Below are 18,103 nucleotides of genomic sequence, written 5' to 3'. Positions count from 1 at the left end.
CAACATTCCAGGCATCTCTGGTCTTGAAGAGACTTACTGAGCAGGGAACAACACTCCGTGGCCTTTTACAGCTTTTCACAAACCAGGTAGGTTCTAATCTGCTGCCTTTCAAGCAGACTATTAAGCCATTAAATCAGTTTAACCTCAGCAAGGGGTCTTTAAAGTTAACACTTTCCATACCACATTCCACCATGTTTCTTTCTGTGTTTGGCCTTCTATTGACTGCACATGGCAACTTGTGAGGTTGTGAGAATCTCCTGGTATGATGACACTGAGGAAAGATTTCATGTTTTTTTTTTTTTTTTTGGCATCACTCTCTTTACACGGGAAGATCGAGAAAAACGTCTTTCATCCTGTAATTGCTCTTTTTTTTAAAACAGAGAAGGAACTATTTCAATTTGTTGATTTAAAGAAGCGTTACCCAAGCAGGACCGACGGGTTCTCCACCTTTCCAAATCATGACTTTCTGGTCATGGTGTGGACTGTTTTTGTGACCGAAAGTATTTTTACAAACAGCTAAATGCATATTAGCACTCTCTCACCCAAATGACTGACAGTGTACAGCACAATGTATCTACCAAGCTGGAGAAAATCCCTGCAACTTGAACCCTCTCACTGGGATCTCATTAAAGGTACGTTAAAAACAGAATGACCGAAGGTTTAATCAGACTTTGTGAATACTTACAAAATTCTCAGTACGTGCAATTGAGCTTAAACCGGGTATGATGGTAACTAGGACATCAGACTCAGGAGTCTGGGCAGCACATGTGCTACTGTGAGCTTCAATCATGAGCTTTAGGGTGAGAACAGAATCCGCCTTTGCAGCGGTAGTTAACTGAGACCAGATGTGTTTGACCCGCCATCCAACATTCACTGAGAACAGTCAAGAGAAGCAAAGAAATAGTCCAAAATTAGCTCTCTTGCAGTCATCGCCGACTGTGCCAGAGGTGCTCATTCATGGAAAAAGCCCTCCTGTTTTCCCTTGGTTTCATTTTAAGCAAATGAATGGCCCAATGTCTATGAGCTGAACAGAGCGTGGAGACACAAAGCTGTGAATGTACTGCTGCCAGTGGGAGTTCCCTGAAATTAAGGTGAACCAAGCAATATTTTAACTGCTCTGAGGGAGGGGCTGTGTGTCAAAAAGGCTAGAGTTTCAACCCTAATGAGGGGTTCCAGGGTACGGCGTAGGACAGGGGTGGGCACTCCTGGTCCTGGAGGGCCGGTCTCCTACAACTTTTAGACGTATCTCTACTTCAACACACCTGAGTCAAATAATGAGGTCATTAGCAGGACTCTGGAGAACCTGACTGCACTTGGGAGGAGATTCAGCTGTTGGATTCAGGTGTGTTGGACCAGAGAGACGTCTAACCGTTGCAGGACACCGGCCCTCCAGGACCAGGAGTGCCCACCCCTGGCGTAGGGTCTCCCTCGATTCCTCTTTTGACCCGTTCTCTTTCTGTGAATGAATGGTTCCCTGGCGGGCTTTCAGACCACAGGCCGGGATTAGAATGAGGTAGGTGATTGATCGGAGGCGGATGGAAGGTTTACACAGCCCCTCAGCTGATGACAGGCCGGACTCCTAGTGAGCCTCGCCATCACAGTGAAATGTGAGTGTCTGAGTGTGAGACAAAGGCCGACCAGTCAGCCTGTATTTATACAAGGACGTTGGCAGCATTATTTACAGGGGATGTTTACAATGAACGGGTGAGAGATGAAGTAGATGAAATGTTCAAAGGAGACCTGATGAGACTACAGAGTCTGCTCTCTAGCTTAGTTGGTACATCATTCATAAAAATTATCAATTGTAACCATAGTAACCAGCCAGTCAGAAACTAAAAAGTATGATCTTTTTCTGATCAGCAAACATAAGTCTCCATTCCTACAACACTCATCAGTGTAAGAGTGGTTGCTTGGTGAAGAAGAAAACAAGATGGATATTTTCCGCATCAATTAGGCTCAAAAAAGGAAGACAGGGAGAAGTGATAAAAGACAGACAGGCAGACATCTCAACAGATAACAGGATGGCAGGATATATTACAGCTGCTCTAATTTATCTGTATGAGCCTAATCCTACATAGACTGCTGTCTTAGTCATGCTAGCCATGCTAAACACTAATACAAGATGCTAATCTCCAGTTTTTGTTTTTTTTTTTCAAATTAAAAGTAAATTTTGTCAGAAAGTCACTGCTCTCTCACAACGTTTGTTTGGTGTTAAAAATAGAAATAGTATAAAAATAGAAAATCGGTATTGGCAGGTGACAACTCGAAAAAACTGGAGCTGTACAAAAATCAGAAACTGGCCACAAAATTCTGATCAGCTTATGTCCATCATACAACATTGCAATGCTAGTTGACATACAGTAAACGCCAAATACATCTAGGGATATTCACCTGTATTTAAAACTACAGCAGGACGACATCTTTCATGAAACTTGAATGGCCACAGTTTGTAGCGAGGCTAACTTCCTCCTTAATGAACCTGATTGAATGCAAATGTGTGCAAAAATGTGTAATTTTAATGTGTGTTTAGTCCCTAAAAGGAGAGGATGGTCTTACCTTTATCAAATGCTTGTTAACCCATTTTGTGAAGGTTTTCTTCTGTACCCGATCTCGTTCATCTGGAACACAGAGACACCGTGGCTCATTCATCAGAAATATACAACACAAATCTGGAAAGCTAAATGTATTCATACTAAATATTTCTGGTATGGGCTCTTTGGTTTAGCATGGATGTACTTAAATAAAGTGTAGCTTAAAATCTGTACACAAATGCAGAACATAGAACGTTTTTCGCCATGGGACGTTTAAAAAGGGCTGCAATATTAGTTTTAAGGCTAAACATAACAGAACCCACTACAAAACAACAAATAATACCAGCTTTGTTACAACTTACTCAAATTTTCCGATTTTGCCTTTACTGGTTATGTCAATGCTAATCTACAAACATGTAAACTGTAAAGTGATGCATAATTCCCTTTCTGCATGTGAAAGTTCAGGTATGTGGAGAACTGGCTTTATTTTTGTGCCCCCTAGCTGTAGCAGGCATATTGCAAGCATCATCCCACTGTGAGAGTTGTGCGGATTTACCATAACACTGTTACACAACAAAGACACCAGAGACACAGAACTCCTTTGCTGGGTGGAAAAAGTACTTCTGAGTACGCCACCATCTGACTCCGGCTACGTCACAGCACATTCACCCCCATTTGTCCAGAACAAGCTCATGTTTCACTGAGTGAAATCACTGCAAGAAAACAAAACAAACCCGAAGATGACAAGACTTCGAAGTCGAAGCGTTCAGGTGAGCGCAAGGACTCTCTGGGATTGGAACTTGGCATGAAAACTATTCGCGAGAGCAGTTTTTCCCCCAAACAAGAAAGAACAAGATGAAGGTGCCGAACACACCCATTAACACAACAAACATGCACATTTTCATTTGGTCTTGTGATGTTCAAGAAGGAGAAAAAAAAAAAAAAAAAACCAGAAAACCACAAGGTGTGTTTCTGCGACTTTCAATTATGGGAATGCGTCTGCTTCTGGCTCCCTGACAGATCTGTTAACATTTTTAACCAAGCAGATTTAATCATCTTTGACAGCCAAGAAGCACAAACCAGCTAGCTTGAGGAGCTACCACTCGATGTCTCTCATAGGGACGCTCCTTCAGCGACGTTTAAGTTAATTTCATACAAATAACGACACAACACAAAGTCCGCTCGGTGTTATCAGTGTAAGGGTGTGACCCGAATGCCTTCACACACCGACACACCCAGCAATGAAAGCGAAGAACACTGATTCAACACAAACAGAAAAATTGACACCCACAGGCTACATTAGCTCCCCCTGCCCCACCAACACTGGCAAGACAGCAAATATGCATGTTTCCTGAAACCGACTTCCAGGAAAACCTTGTTCATTCCCAATTAGAGCTTGAACCTTATTTTATTTTCACATACCTTTGACCTCATACCTTTGACTGAGGTCAAAGGTATGTGACCTCAGTGGTTCAACGTCCTGTCAAGGAGGGGGAAAAAAAAAAGTCATCTCAAAAGGAAATGTGAGGGCAAAACCCCTCTCAACCCGAACACAATGTCTTTGGTAATTGTCAGTTCAAAAGCTGGAAAATCTGATATTTTTTAGTAGTATGAAAAATAATTGCAAGTGAATATAAAACTGATCTTTTAAAAAAAAAAAAAAAATCAACAAACACATCAGTTTGGCGTACTGTACTTTTTTTAACTTAATAAATTCCTACGCTAGATTTGATATGTTCAAATCTACCAAAGAACCTCCATCTTTTTTTTTTCCTTTTAATTTCTTATATTCATTGGATGTCCCAGAAAACTGGACCTCGGTATTGGTCTAGTAAAAGCCTGATTGGTGCATTTCTGCCATCTTTACGTAAACTGTATTAGAAAAGCTTATAGAGGCTGAGTAACCTTCAGGCATCACATGCAAGGATACAATATATAATAAACATGAATCACTGAGGTGAAGGAGTCAACACGTGAAGGAAAGTCATTAAGTACAAAAAGGTAACATTGGAGATACAAAAGGTATTTTTACTGTTATTCTTTGTTTTTAACAGTAGACTTTTACAAGACTTTTTATATTTAAAAAAAGAAGTGGACGTGTCTTCATGTAAATATAGCTCATTAATCATTTTGACTACAGTAGAAGAGAAATAGACTGTTGCTATAGTGACTGACTTCCAAACATACTCAAGAAACACAAGGGAAATTATGATTCAGTTTTGCTTTGGTGACAAGATATAAAGCTGCTGGTGAAATAATGAGGGAGTATCCTGTTCCTTTTTTTAAAATTTAAGTCACTCTGCCACAGTTCATAAAATAGAATCCTATAATATATTTATATCCAACGAAAAAAAAAAGTGATGAATATCTGTTAGGAGGCCACAAGCTCCTGTGAAAGGGTTTCTGACGAACAACAAGTGAAACAGTCAAGTCTGATATAAAGTTCTCCAACCTGAGCTCTGCTTTTCCTTCTTCCCATTAAAACAACCCAAAACTTTATTCCTGCCCAGCAGCTTTTCACATACTTTTAAAGTAACGGATCCGCAATTGTGCGGAGCCATACTGGTACCTTTCCTCCCGTCCGTAGCCTTCAGCATCCCTTGGTAATACCCATCATCTGAGGGCATCCTGTCTCTCCCCAGACTGTCAGTGGAGAAATTCCTGTGCTTCTGCTGCTGAGAGTTCATCGTCATTGTCTGTCGGCTCACAAAATAATATCCCTAATGACAAAAAGGTCCGTGGCGAGCCTCCTCTCGACAGGAACCTCTGCGTTTCTTGCTTCTTCCTTTGGCCCTGTCGGTTTGCTCCAGCGTGTGCAAGTCCTGTGGCCAGAATCCACTAAGCGCTTCACAAACCTATGATTTCTCTGCCTTTCTATCCTCTGCTAACCTCCTCGCTCCCTCATTGGTTTTTCGGCTCAGCCCTTCTTTTTTCCTTCCTGTTTTTTTTTCTCTCTCTCTCTCTTTTTTTTTCTTCCTCCCCTTTCTTCCACTGTGTTGTGCCTGCAGGCTACGGAGTCTGGGCCTGCCCTGGTGAGTGAAGTACTGTGTGCTCAGTGACGTTGGCGTGCGGAGGACGCGGCGGGTCGGACTCTGGACACACCCCTTCCTATTGCATTGCGCCGAACATGAAGAGAGCAATGGGTGAGGCTGAGGTGTGGTAACCTAAGCCTTCAATCACTTTATGGCTTGCGCAAGAAAACTAAAACGCAGAAGGTCATAAAATCACACTGCTGATGGGTTTATTATGGCTCTGAATACATTAAACGACAGATGAATGAAGAACGTTGAGAAATAGATTTGACAAAAAGGTGAAAAGAATCACACGCTGACTACAGAGGCACACACTGATCTCTGGTTACTCATCTCTTATTCATGGCATTCCTCAGGCCTTTCCAATAAGAAGCTCGCTACCGTAAAGAAGAAGGGAAGAGCGGGGGGCTGAGCTCGTTTTGGGAGTGGCTGTTACATTTTCTAGACTGTGATGCATGAAATCAGCCCTGACATGCAAGAAAAAGAGCTTCTGATGGGTGTTTTTGTACCGTTTGTTTGTGATTTGACTGCAGTTCCTCGAGCAGATGGGAACAAAACACCCATCAGAAATGCAAGTTTGTTATTAATTGTTAAATCTTGATGACGCCCTGGTTCATATGAGATGAAAACTGACCTTTGGCCTTCATGCAACCATCCCTATGTTATATCGTAGTGCTCCACCAAGGACAGAAAGCTAGTCAGAGTTGATAGGCTAAATATGACTGAGCTAAATATGGGCAATACGGAAAGGAAAACCTAGAAGAGGCTGCAAAAGGTTTGAGATCCAGTTAGATCATCAAAACGACAACCACAAACTGAATTGAATTTATCGTTTGTCACTATAAACATGTACAACGAGATTAAAGATACAGCTGTAACAAGAGCTGTAACTTAATGGCTTATGTCAAAACACACTCGTATCGGACCTCTCCAGTCAAAGTCCAGTCCTAATTTCGATTGAGAATTTGTGAATAGATTTAAAAAAAAAAAAAAGGGACGTTGACCATCTAATACGGTTTGACTTGCAGCTGTGACTGCAGCGGATAGTTTACAAGGTACGCCATGTTGGTGGCTGTGCTGGTCTATTACTAAGATCCCAATAAAACCAGTCTGAGGTCTGTGGTTGTGACGTAGCAAAAACGAGCAAATGCTAAAGGAGTATGAAAGCTTTTGCAAATTAGAGTCTGACTTAGATATAAAGTCTTCTTCTGGGAAAGAAAAATCAATAGAAGATGCAAAATATAAAAAAAATAAGAAAAACGATTATGTGGGGAAACTTGTGAGAGATCGGATTTAGGAAAATATATATTGAAGAGCTGCTTGAAAGAAGCAACTGTAGAAAAGTTGTCTAACTTTTACAGATTCTGGCAACATCTGTACATTGTTGGGTGTTTCCAATAACTAATAATGTTTACTTTTTATTAATTAAATGGAAAAAAAAAAATAATTAATTCCTGTTATAAACTGAAAATATTTCCACATAGACAGTGACTACATGTGCCAAAAGTCAGAGAATAACCTTCATTTGCTACACTTTGTCCCTTATATATGACTCCACCCTGCCTTGTCTTACTTTAAGGGGCATTAATCAGACCTTTATCTCCTCCTGAGCGCAGCAATTTTCTGCACAACCTGTATGAACATGAAGACGCCGAATGTGTCAGCACCAGAGGATCTGTGCGGACCTGCTGGTGTGGAGCGGCGCAGTGTGTTGACTCACCTTAAGCCACGCTCGCAAATTTGGAGACACGCCTTTGTAGTTCTACAATGTCTAGGCAAGCAGTGGAATTAGGGTGAGGTGCGCAGGGAGGCAATAAAATCTGATCCAGGGAAGGAATTTCTCCAAAAACTGACAGCTTTTGATTGTAAAAATAATCTTCAGTGCCTTTCAGACATTTTTTTTTATGCCTGTTTAAGGTATTCACTTTTTTTTATAGTACAACAACAACTTCTGGTACGGTGTTTTATTTGATTTTTTGCAATAGAGCAATACAAAGGAGTGCATGGCGTAGAAGTGGGAGAAAAGAGGAAAAAAGTGGCTCTGATTTTGTATCGAGTCTACTGAAAGGAAAAACCACGTTTTGGTGGCAAACGCAGCTCTAAATCTTTGGCGTATTTCTCACTCAGCTTTGCACATTTAAATTTTTCGTGTCATTCACCTTTGCAGAATCATTTTAGAAGAAAAATTTCCATACAAGTGTCAAGTCTTGCGCATCATTTCACATCAACTCTGCCCGTTTTTAGCGCCCCATGCAAACCATAATGGCGCCACCGCCATGCTTTACCATAAGTTTGGTTGCACCGGGTTTTTATTTCGTGGCATCAGATTGTCGGGGCTCTAAATACTAATGAATTGCACTTTTCAGATTTGCATTCGTGAAAACGACTCTACACTATTTTGTGTTGATCTATCACTAAATTCCAATTAAACTGTTCCTGTAACATGAAAATTCTAAAAAAAAAAAAAAAAAAAAAAAAAAAAAGCATGGAACGTCTTAGTCATGAGATCTTCCCTCCTAAAAGGAGACATATCATTAAGTTCTCAACATGCTTATTACTTTGCTCCCTCATCTGGCTTCATCAAAACCAGATGGAACAATCTGGCGCTTTATGAGAGGAGCGAAAAAATAGAGAGAAAGTTGTTTTTTTCTTTTCTCCCTAAATGATCAGTTTGTGGTTGGATGATTGTTTATAATGGACTGCCATGTTTGTTCTTCCTTTTCTCGCTTTGTGATTTCATTATCCGGCAAACGATTTGATACAGTCAGCCTCAGCACTCCCAGACTTAGAGGTTAGGGTTTTTAAAAAAAAAGAAAAAAAAGAAAAGAAAATATTGCACTTCAGGGCCAGATGGTTTTTAAAATTTTATAATCAGAATATGTTTGGGTTGACCTGCTCAAACAGTTTAGAAGCTGTTTTAGAAGCATTTATGGTTTTAAAGAATGAAAAAATAAATATTTATCTATTTATTTTCTGGTAGCAAAGTATAACCTTCCAAATCAGAAATGCTACATATGTAGACCTATATGGATTATACCTTCTCGCTTGTCGCCACTTTTGGTTTTACTGCTAATTTTTTTGCATTACACAAACAATAAAATAAGCAGATACATTTCTGTATTTTTTTGCAGAACTGTTGAAATGCTTCTAATCTACAGCAAAAAAAAGAGGCACAGCTGAGCTTGAAGCCACTTAAGACTAGAGCGACCTGTATTTATGCTTTTGGAAACAAGAACCCGAGCAAATCGGCGCACAAAGGAATTCTAAGAATGTGTCATTATGGTTTCTGAAAGAGCTGAGCTGCAAAGAAAATACAAGGGTTTACAGAGAGGGAAGGCGACACCTTTCATAGCAGAACAATAAAAAAAAAAAAAAAGAAAAAAAAAAAAGCTGCACTGATTTATTTTCCTTCCATATATGGTTGCTTAATCTCACTGATCCACTGTTCTGTTGGCGAATTCAGGTGAAAGTGTGAGCGGAAACATGCCTCGCAGGAAAGCTGATAGAACTCCGGAACGGGATTATCTCGACATCCCCGGGATTATCTCATACATTGTTTGAAGAGGATAAAGGATAAAGGAGCAGGATGAGAAAACCTTCCCGCCAACCTTCCCCTTGGAAGGTTGGCGGCTGTTTGGAGCGTGTTGGATCGTATTTCTGCCGGAGCGCCGGAGGAATGCTTCGCTGAGAGCGACCCTAGGATGATGGGCCCGCCTAGAGGTTGGGGTTTGTAAAGATCAAAAGCAGTGATATCTACTGTCTGCATTCGCCATCTTGTGTTTTTCTCCTTTTTTTTCCACGTTATAAAGGCAAACTTTGTATTATTTTTTTCTAGATTTTATTTAGAAAACCCTCTACAAGGCTGTTTAATGAAACACAATTTATAATAATTATAATAATATAACATAACTGACTGAACAGCTTTTATGCATGGACTCCACATATATGATACATTGCAGCTGAAAGAAAGGCACAGCATGTCCAGTATTCAGTTATAATATACAAATTAGTCGTGGACGATATGGACTTAGAATTTTATCGCAATATTTTGTGGTACTATTTTGATAACAATAAAATTATGATAAAAAAATTTCTGTTTGAAATGGTCTTCTACAGGATGTCACTTAGCATGATATGTATCTCTAGACTGCACATGGTGATTGCATCGTATTTATTTGTTTTTTTAATTTGCTGATGTTTCTTGATAAGTTTGTGAAGCAAACAGTGGAGAAAATAGCAAAAAACAAACAAAAAAACATTTCTGGGTAATACTATCAGTTTTTTTTTTTATATTTACTATCAATAAATAATTGATGACAATGCTAAATCTAAATCCCTAGCATAATAAAAAAAAAAAAAACATTTGTGATAAATGATGAACGATACTATCCCTACAACAAAATTTGACTTCGGGGCTGCTGAATACAAATCTCCTTCACTACTTTCCGTTTTTCTGAATTAAATCCTCTCACAATAGTTTGAGGTTTGAAGTGAACAACATTTAAGTTGAAACAATCAGAATATATCTACGTTAATTAGCTTAAAATCACCTAATCTAAATATGTGTCTAAATGAAGGGAGGAGATTACAAGCACAAGTCTTTCAAAGTAATTTTTTTAATTAATATTTTTACGCTTCTAATATGGTTTGATGTGATGTTGTTATCTATCTCTGAAAGCGGACACAACGTTGTTGCTTCGTACGCTAATCGGAGGCATGTTTGCCATAGCTGTGGCATGAAACGACGTCCATTTGTCCTGGATTGCCGTGCTGTCAGAAATAGATCTGATGATGAATATGAAAACCTAGTTTATCACAGACTCAACAAGCCTTCAGATTAGCCAGAGCAGCTGAGCGGGTTTAAAATAGACCAGCTGCAGGAGACCAAATGTGGGTTCTTGTGTGTGTGTGTTGGTTGTGTTTAATTTGGGGGACTTAAATAAAAAAAGATGGATGAGGAGGAGAAAAAAAAGCCCATGAGCTGCAGTTTTGTGAGGACACAGTAGATTAAAAAGAGCTTGTGTCTCCCTCTGCAGGTGAGACCAAGGAATTGTTTTTTTCGTGTAATCTGGAAAACAATCATGGTCAAGATTTTTTTTTCCCGTCTGAAATCAGGTAAGGAAAAAACTGAACATGGATAATATGGAGGAAAAGACTGTTAAACAACGTGTTAAACAACCCACCATCTGTTTCAGATGACTGATTTATGAGTAAGGAGAAAATCACGGGCTGGTTAGTTCCAGCCTTTAGATGAAAATCTAAAGGTTCCTCATTTCTCACGCGGTGTCTTAATCTATCTTGATGCCACGTGATGTTTCCGTTTGTCGTCTTAGCCTCAGCGCTTGGCGACTCAACGGGGAAAAAAATTGGAACTTGAGATGTGTTTCTATGACAACGTCTACAAACAGGAAGCACCACGCGCCTGAGTGGGTAACTGTGACTGACTCTTACTCACGGCGGTATTTTTAGCCACGACCAGGGAGGAGATCTCGTAGCTGACCGGTCTGACACACGGGGGGGAAAACACCGTCTTTTGAACATTACACCACTGTTTCCTGCTGCTTGGAGAAACGGTTTCACCACTAGGTGGCGACAGAGCACAACCGCAACCAACGTTCAGGTACAGTCTGCGTCTCCAAGAGAGATAAAGCTTGAACTTCTAAAGCAAGAAATTGAAATATGTTAATGAAAAAAACAAGCATGTTGTCGTATAAAACAGCAAGACTTCTATTTATATTCTACCAGGAGTTTTGCCCTGTGAGGGGGAAAGGAACTCGAGGCCAGACACAATTGCCAGCTGGCACCTTCTTTTGTGGAGTTGACGTGTTTTGTGATTTTTATTTTTATTTTGCTGTGCCTGCAGTTTCCTACCACAGTCCATGGACCTCAGGGGAACAAGGTTTATGAATTCGCCATGATTCTAATTCGTCTTCTAGACAATTTGGCGACAACGAGCAGATGAATGGTGTTAAAAAGTCAAAATAATGGACAATATTCTACCAAAAGATCCTCCAATGTTGATTGTTTTCAACACCTTAACGGTCCTAGCTCTGGTAAAGGTTTTATCTTGCACTCAAGTTGAGAGTTCAACGTTTGCAGATTCATTATGTTGTTATTTAGACTAACGTTACTCTTAATTACTTTGAAAATAGATTCATATTCCTCTAACTTTTTGTCCCATTGCAACCTCAATGTGTTTTATTGTGATTGTTTTGTGAAAGACGAACACAGAGACTGTGGAAGGAAAAAGATATGTTGCTTTGGGTATTTATATGAATAAAAATCTGAAGAGTGTGGCATGAAATTTCTCCACAGAAACAAAACCACTTTTCACTTCATTTACTACTCAGTCTTTTGGAGTATGCTAAGTCAAGTAGAATAACAAGCCTCTGTGATCATTAGCTGCCTCTCAATTAGAATAAAGTCTGGTCTTTGACTGTACCATTTGAAGAAATTGGCTATATTTGATCTGAATTATTATAATTTGGATATATTTAGGGTCTCTTTCCTACTGCAAGATAAATATCTATCTTCTCATCAGCTTCCCTGCCTCTGCTAAAGTCAAGCAGCATCATTCAGCCACCTGAGTTGCTCTGAATCCAGTTTGCAGCCGTTTTCCCAACTTATTATCAAACTATTCATCCATCTGTTATCTAACCCCTCTTAACCATGGAGGTATCTATATCTAGAACCAAAGATAAGTTTGTTAAATGATATTGGTGCCTTTGGAGGACTTAACACTTTCAAGACTTAGAAATTGTTAATGATTCACCCAAAGAAGGTCATTCTGGAAAATGTAACCACAAATTTTTGATATCAACATCCTAAAAAAAAGACTTTTAAACTTATTTATTGGAAACTTTTGTACTTATGCAAATCTTTTTAACTTCTGACACTGGAATGTTTAAATTTAAGATTTTCATGCGCATCCTGAGACCCTGCAGAAATTATTATATCGGCATACTTCAATGCTTTTTGATCCGGGAGAGATTTCCCACTGTGGAGATTTCCCACTGTGAGGAAGCCCAACCCTTTCTGACAGGTGTTCTGCAAAATGTGTGTGTAGTCAAAGCAGGCAGGACGCATGAGGCGTGGTGACTCATATCTCTGAAACACCATCAGGAGATGGTGCACCTGTACAAGGAATATTTACCTTTTCATTTATGAAATGAAATTAAACGCCAGCTTTGCAGAGGGCAGCTGTGCCCTCTTGATTCAACATGCAGAAGCATTATCTGACACCCCCGCAGTCTGTGGCAAAATTACCAAGTCATGCTCGGTCAGCGGCAATAAAAAGGTTGAGGACCACTGGTTTAGATCTTTTATTTTTTTATCTTAAGTCAGTGTCCCACGCTACATGACCACACTGAAAGCAGCAGAGATCAACAAAGAAGCTCCTCCCCAAGCAGATCATAATCACCACTCACCTGCAAAGGTCAACATAGAGGGCAGGTGTCTGAGTCGATCTGTGTACGAATTCATGTCACGCAGATAGATCTCCCACTTATCCATCCCAATAAAATCCATAATCCTGGCATTAAAGAAACCCCACTCACAATCGCTCTGTGTTTCCGACAGCCAGAGCCAGACGGTGTGTGATGTGTAAACAGGAACAGCGTTCTAACCGGTGAAATAAAGCTCTCGTGCCCTGCCCCCTTCATTACGGACAAAACGAAAGATAACAGACAGGTAATTCAACATAATTTTCTTCTGCGTGACGATTATTGTTTCAGCTTTTCACTCAATAAGCAGGAAAACTCCACAGGTAATCCACGCAGAGAATAGGATTAAAAGATGTGCTAAATCTCACTTTGGAATCATATAATCCAGTCATATGATTGTGCTCAGTGTGAACTGTTTTCTGACTGCCCCGTTTTACCTAGAACTCTTTATCACATCATTGTGTTTTACAGCCTCCTTACATGTGCTGCGTGTGTCAGAGGTTCATTTTGTAATAAACAGGGCAAGGCCTTTTACAAGGCAAATCTCTGATAGCATTATTCCATCTCTGTGTGTAAGCATTTGTTTTGCATTTACAGTTTCCTCAGGGCTCTCCCGGTTCATCTTGTGAAAACTCAAAAGATGAACACCTGCTTTAAATCTGATCGTTGCCCCGTGGCTTGTAGGAGTAATTTAGATGTTTAGATACAATAAAAATACAACCTGAGTCATGAGCTGGGTGTTGAGCCAAATGAAACCGTACACTTTGATACATGAACTGACCATAGTAAAATGTTGATGACAGGCACAGCTGAGTTATTCTACGTCAGAACTGAAGGAGATACTGCGGTAAACAGGGATGAAACCCACCGCGGTTTTCTGGTCCGATCGCAGATCGATCCCAAACTTGGCCGATACAGATTTTCTTTCTGAAAAGTTCTTAAGTATAGTTACCAACAGTGCCAACTTTTTTCCTTCTTTTTTTTTTTTTTTTAGCAAAAAGCTCTTTATTTCATCTAATATGACAAGTAGCAGCGTAATTTTGCGACTTTTTAAAACTAGCAATCCTTATTCACTAAGATGTGAAACTGAATTGCATTGAAGACGCAGATGTTACACTGACAGCATTGTATCTGCATGAGAGATTTTCAGAATAGTCGAAAAATCCCTTTTAATTCTCAGACATGTTCATATACCTGGGATTTAAGCTCCCAAATAGAGCTGTGCAACATATGAATCATCACGTGATGTTAATTTGTGGAATATTATGATTGAAAAAGGCTGCTTTGATGCAAAATTTGGTAGGGTGTAATATTTTGAAAGCCACACTTTCACACTTCGCATGCCTCAAAATAATTTTTTGGCTATTTGGATAGATTTATAAATATGAAGTGACACAGAATTTAGTGTCCCTGTTCCAAAAACTGAATATGAAAAAGAAACTTGAAGGAAATCTACCGGTACATGCTAGCTTTCCTTAACTCTAAAAATGCTACATTAACCAGTTGAAACTGGTGGATTTAAGAATTGGTTTTTGACATTAGGATCTTTCCGTTCCCCGAGAAAAAGAAAAGAAAAACGAGTGACAGATGAATAAAAGTGAACACAAAGGCGACGTATCCTGTGTCAACTCCTAAAATGCGAACAGGCCCAGGGAAGCTACCGTCTAACACAACGGACGGGTGAAGCCGCAGTTGGTATATATAAACCGAAGGACCTGATGTGTTTCCATGGAGCCTCTGCAGCTTATAAATAAATCAGCTCAACATGAACATCCCCTAAGGGAGCTCCATTCGCCTAGCTAATTTATTATTCCCAACAGACTTTAGAAGTGTGCCTCTGGGTTTCCATGATGCCCCTCAGTGATAGTTTCTGTTTGTTGAGTGACTGATGACACCTGGTTTCTGAGCAGGAACCACAGGGTGGGTAAACCGTCTCGCTTCCCTTAAATCCGGTAATCAGTTCTAGGAATCAGTAAGTGCAGCTAGTTTGTTCCACAGTGGGATTTTGAGGTGTTTCCAGAAGTATGTTGACTTTTCCAGCCACCAGGGCCAAGGCAGAGGACGACAACTCTCTGAGAACCCTTACTGTCATTTGATTGCTGTTGGCATTTCAAGGCAACTTCACGTTACTTTCCTATGTACAAAACTTGAATTTCTATTTCTGTTTGAAATCTCCTTCAGCCCAAAGAGACAAAAGATCAACCTGTTTCTTAGCACTTCAGCGCTGCACTAGCGTTCTTCACAGATTACTTACACAAGCCATTTACAATTTAATTAATACCTTTGTTCCAAAGCAAACCTCTCTGCATGTCTACAATCAGTTGTAACGATGTGGGTCCAGGCTAAAATCTTAACGGAAATAAATAACCTACAGCAGTGTGAGGCGCCACATGTCTCCGAGGTTGGGGATGAGATGCAGAAGACACGAAAACAAAAGGTCAAAGGTCAGCAAAGGAACGCAGAGGGATGCACGCTGTGTGTCAGAGTATTTCCGGTTTCACTCCGCTAAGGCCCCAAGTCATGACCTTCCAGTTGACACCATTGCCACGTGGTCAGAAGGGAATGTTTTCCGTCCTATTCCAGCCTCTATTCTCGCCATCTGCAGCATTAGACTAGAAACTAATCATCACAAGAAGATGGTGACGGTGGAGAGAATAAAGCTGTCATGGTGCACAATGATGGTCAGGAAAACACCTGACCAGTAAATCCAGAAAGCCCGTAGTAGTAAAGCGAAGACCACCAGTGACAGCAGCTGCATTAACCCATCTCTTTCTAAGATATAGAGGGGCAGAGAGAATGTTGGCTGACATTTCAGTGATAATTTGAAGTGTTTGGTGACACAGTACCAACTATCATGGAGTATTTAAGGGAATTATTCCAGTAGCTCACTGGAATAAACTGGTTTTCAGCTTTATCAAGTGTGACTGGTGATATCATAAGAGTGAGTGCTTACATGGAAACTAAAGTAAGGAACGTTTGCCATTAGCTTTCAAGTCAGTGAACACACCATGCTCTTCGGTGTGGGAGCTGTAACTAAATGAAGACATCTCAATGCTAGCTGTTTTTTGTATCAGCGAGGTGTTCTTCTCTTCTTACTTCTGTTGTAGGAGGGAACTAAAGGGAACTTTATTTCCTACAACATGTCAAGACGTATCCGTGGTTCATTCAAGATAAAGTGAGACTTCAGCAGATAACAGGAAGGCTGACTAGAGAACAGCAACGTTTTGGAAATTTTTGCATTAAAGTTCATCCTAAGGTTTACCGTTTACAATGCTAACAAAGCAAAACGGCAATATTAGATGCTAAATGTAATCAGATGAGGCTCTCATATACACCAGCTGAAGCTGAGCGTAGTTGCATGATGTCTACATCATGCCACATATAGTAGTCTTTTATTTTTATCATAAAACTGTTTTACAGTGAATGTGCTCTCATACTGATTCGGCGTCAGTTTTTAAAGTAAAACATACACGAGGAAAGGAAAATATTTAAAATGGTTCATAAAACACAAGTTGGAATCAACAAACATCTGCCTGTCAAAGCTTTACAAAGATTTCACATTCTAATCAGTGAGTCTCTCGTAATGTTCATACGAGAGGAAAAAAAATGTTAGGAATGAGAAAGCCCAAAGGTTGGCAGCCTTCTAAGGGAGGGGCAGAAACTGTTGGACAAGGTATCATGAAAGACCTTACACACACACACCCACACACACACACAGATCTGATGTAATACACTAAAGACTACACCCGCCAGGCAAACATGACTAAAGTTAAGTGATCATTGCAATGTGAGCCAAGCAGAAGCTCCAATTAAAGGCAGCAACACAGCAGATGGACAACCCTACGTTGAATTGGCCACATAGCGGACACGGTGTAAAACACTTCATGGTAGCTCATGACTGAAGAACAGGGTAATGATGTCTCACGTGAAGCTGTGTCACTTTACAGGCTGGGCAATGTGACTTTCTGCAACTCTCACATAATATTGAGTAAAGGTTATACATCAAACACACAAATGGCAAAAGTCAAGGTTTGACAAAGCCATTTTTGATTGGGTGAATCAACAGAAGAAAAATAAAGATTACAGATATTAGACCTAGACTGGCTGCTGAAATCCCAGCGCTTTGCTGAGAGCAATTTGATTTAATCTCACTGTTTATTCAGCCGAGCTAAAGTGGTTCAGACTAAAATCCTGCTAAACAAAAGACCTTGCACCTGCTGCGACAAAAATGTGTCCGTGAATTAAGAAGCCATTACAAAGTATTTTGGGTAATCCTCAGCGAGGAGGAGGCTCTCGTTCTTTATTTAGCTGTTCTGTTTTGGGCTGACTCCTGTGTGTTTAACCTTCTGCTTTTATTACTTTTACTGCCAGATAAGAAGTTATTAGTTCGGCTAGCTAGCTCGTGGAAACATGTTGCCATCTTTTTGGCCAGATAACTTCCTGTTTGTTCCAAAGAAAAACACCTCACAACTTTACTTACTGTACAAATGAAAAGAAAAAAGTCTTGAAAGTGCTAAATCTTAGCATCTTAGTAAGTGTCGACACACACTAGGATATCAGAGTAGCTACATAATTACTACATATATTTTAGAAATGAGCAGCAAAATGATTTGGTGATAGAATGGAATGCCTTTCAGCTTTAACTTTCCTGGAGAGTCAAAAATCTTTTAAATTTTTTTAATGTAACCATTTCTAAATGCTACCTGATCATGCTAACCACATCTTCCTTCTGTGTGGAAGCTAAATTTAGCTATTTGTAGAATTTGGTATTTTTAGGTAGTTGGAAAATTAGGCGTTTGAAAATTAAGTTTGAGGAAGAACAAATGTGAACAAATTGAAGCTTGAAAAGAAAACCCACTTTTTATGACGTGTATTAGCTGTTCAGTCAAGCTACTACAAAAGAGATGTGGACCATGTTGCAGTCAAATCAGTCTGTCCCCATTTTGTATGTCGGTGTTTTGGTCCTTTTTTGTACCTGGAGTTGATTTCAGTGCAAACAAAAAAAGCTCAACATATTACAGCAGAAATATTAGCAACTTTGGTGGAAAACTTAAGAGTAGGAATGATGGTCTACATTCTGTGGAGAGACTCATATTTA

General features: G+C 39.9%; 1 protein-coding gene across 19 annotated transcripts in view; it reads right to left on the bottom strand.

The window, feature by feature from the left end:
- The window catches only part of LOC122831770 (plectin-like), a 145,826-nt gene that overhangs the window by 39,135 nt on the left and 88,588 nt on the right, over positions 1–18,103 (bottom strand). For 15 of the 19 annotated variants that reach the window (XM_044118205.1, XM_044118218.1, XM_044118206.1 and 12 more), the window contains exon 2: positions 2,557–2,618. In XM_044118205.1, coding sequence (XP_043974140.1) covers positions 2,557–2,618 — 62 coding nt within the window. Of the gene's footprint in view, positions 1–2,556; positions 2,619–5,100; positions 5,713–12,990; positions 13,091–18,103 lie in introns of those variants that run through there. The other 4 variants (XM_044118209.1, XM_044118207.1, XM_044118211.1 and 1 more) reach the window with 4 other exon arrangements.

The sequence above is a fragment of the Gambusia affinis genome, linkage group LG05 (genome assembly GCF_019740435.1).
Source record: "Gambusia affinis linkage group LG05, SWU_Gaff_1.0, whole genome shotgun sequence".
Lineage (NCBI taxonomy): Eukaryota > Metazoa > Chordata > Actinopteri > Cyprinodontiformes > Poeciliidae > Gambusia > Gambusia affinis.
Note: the sequence above shows the minus strand (reverse complement) of the source record. Positions and strands in the feature narration are given on the sequence as shown.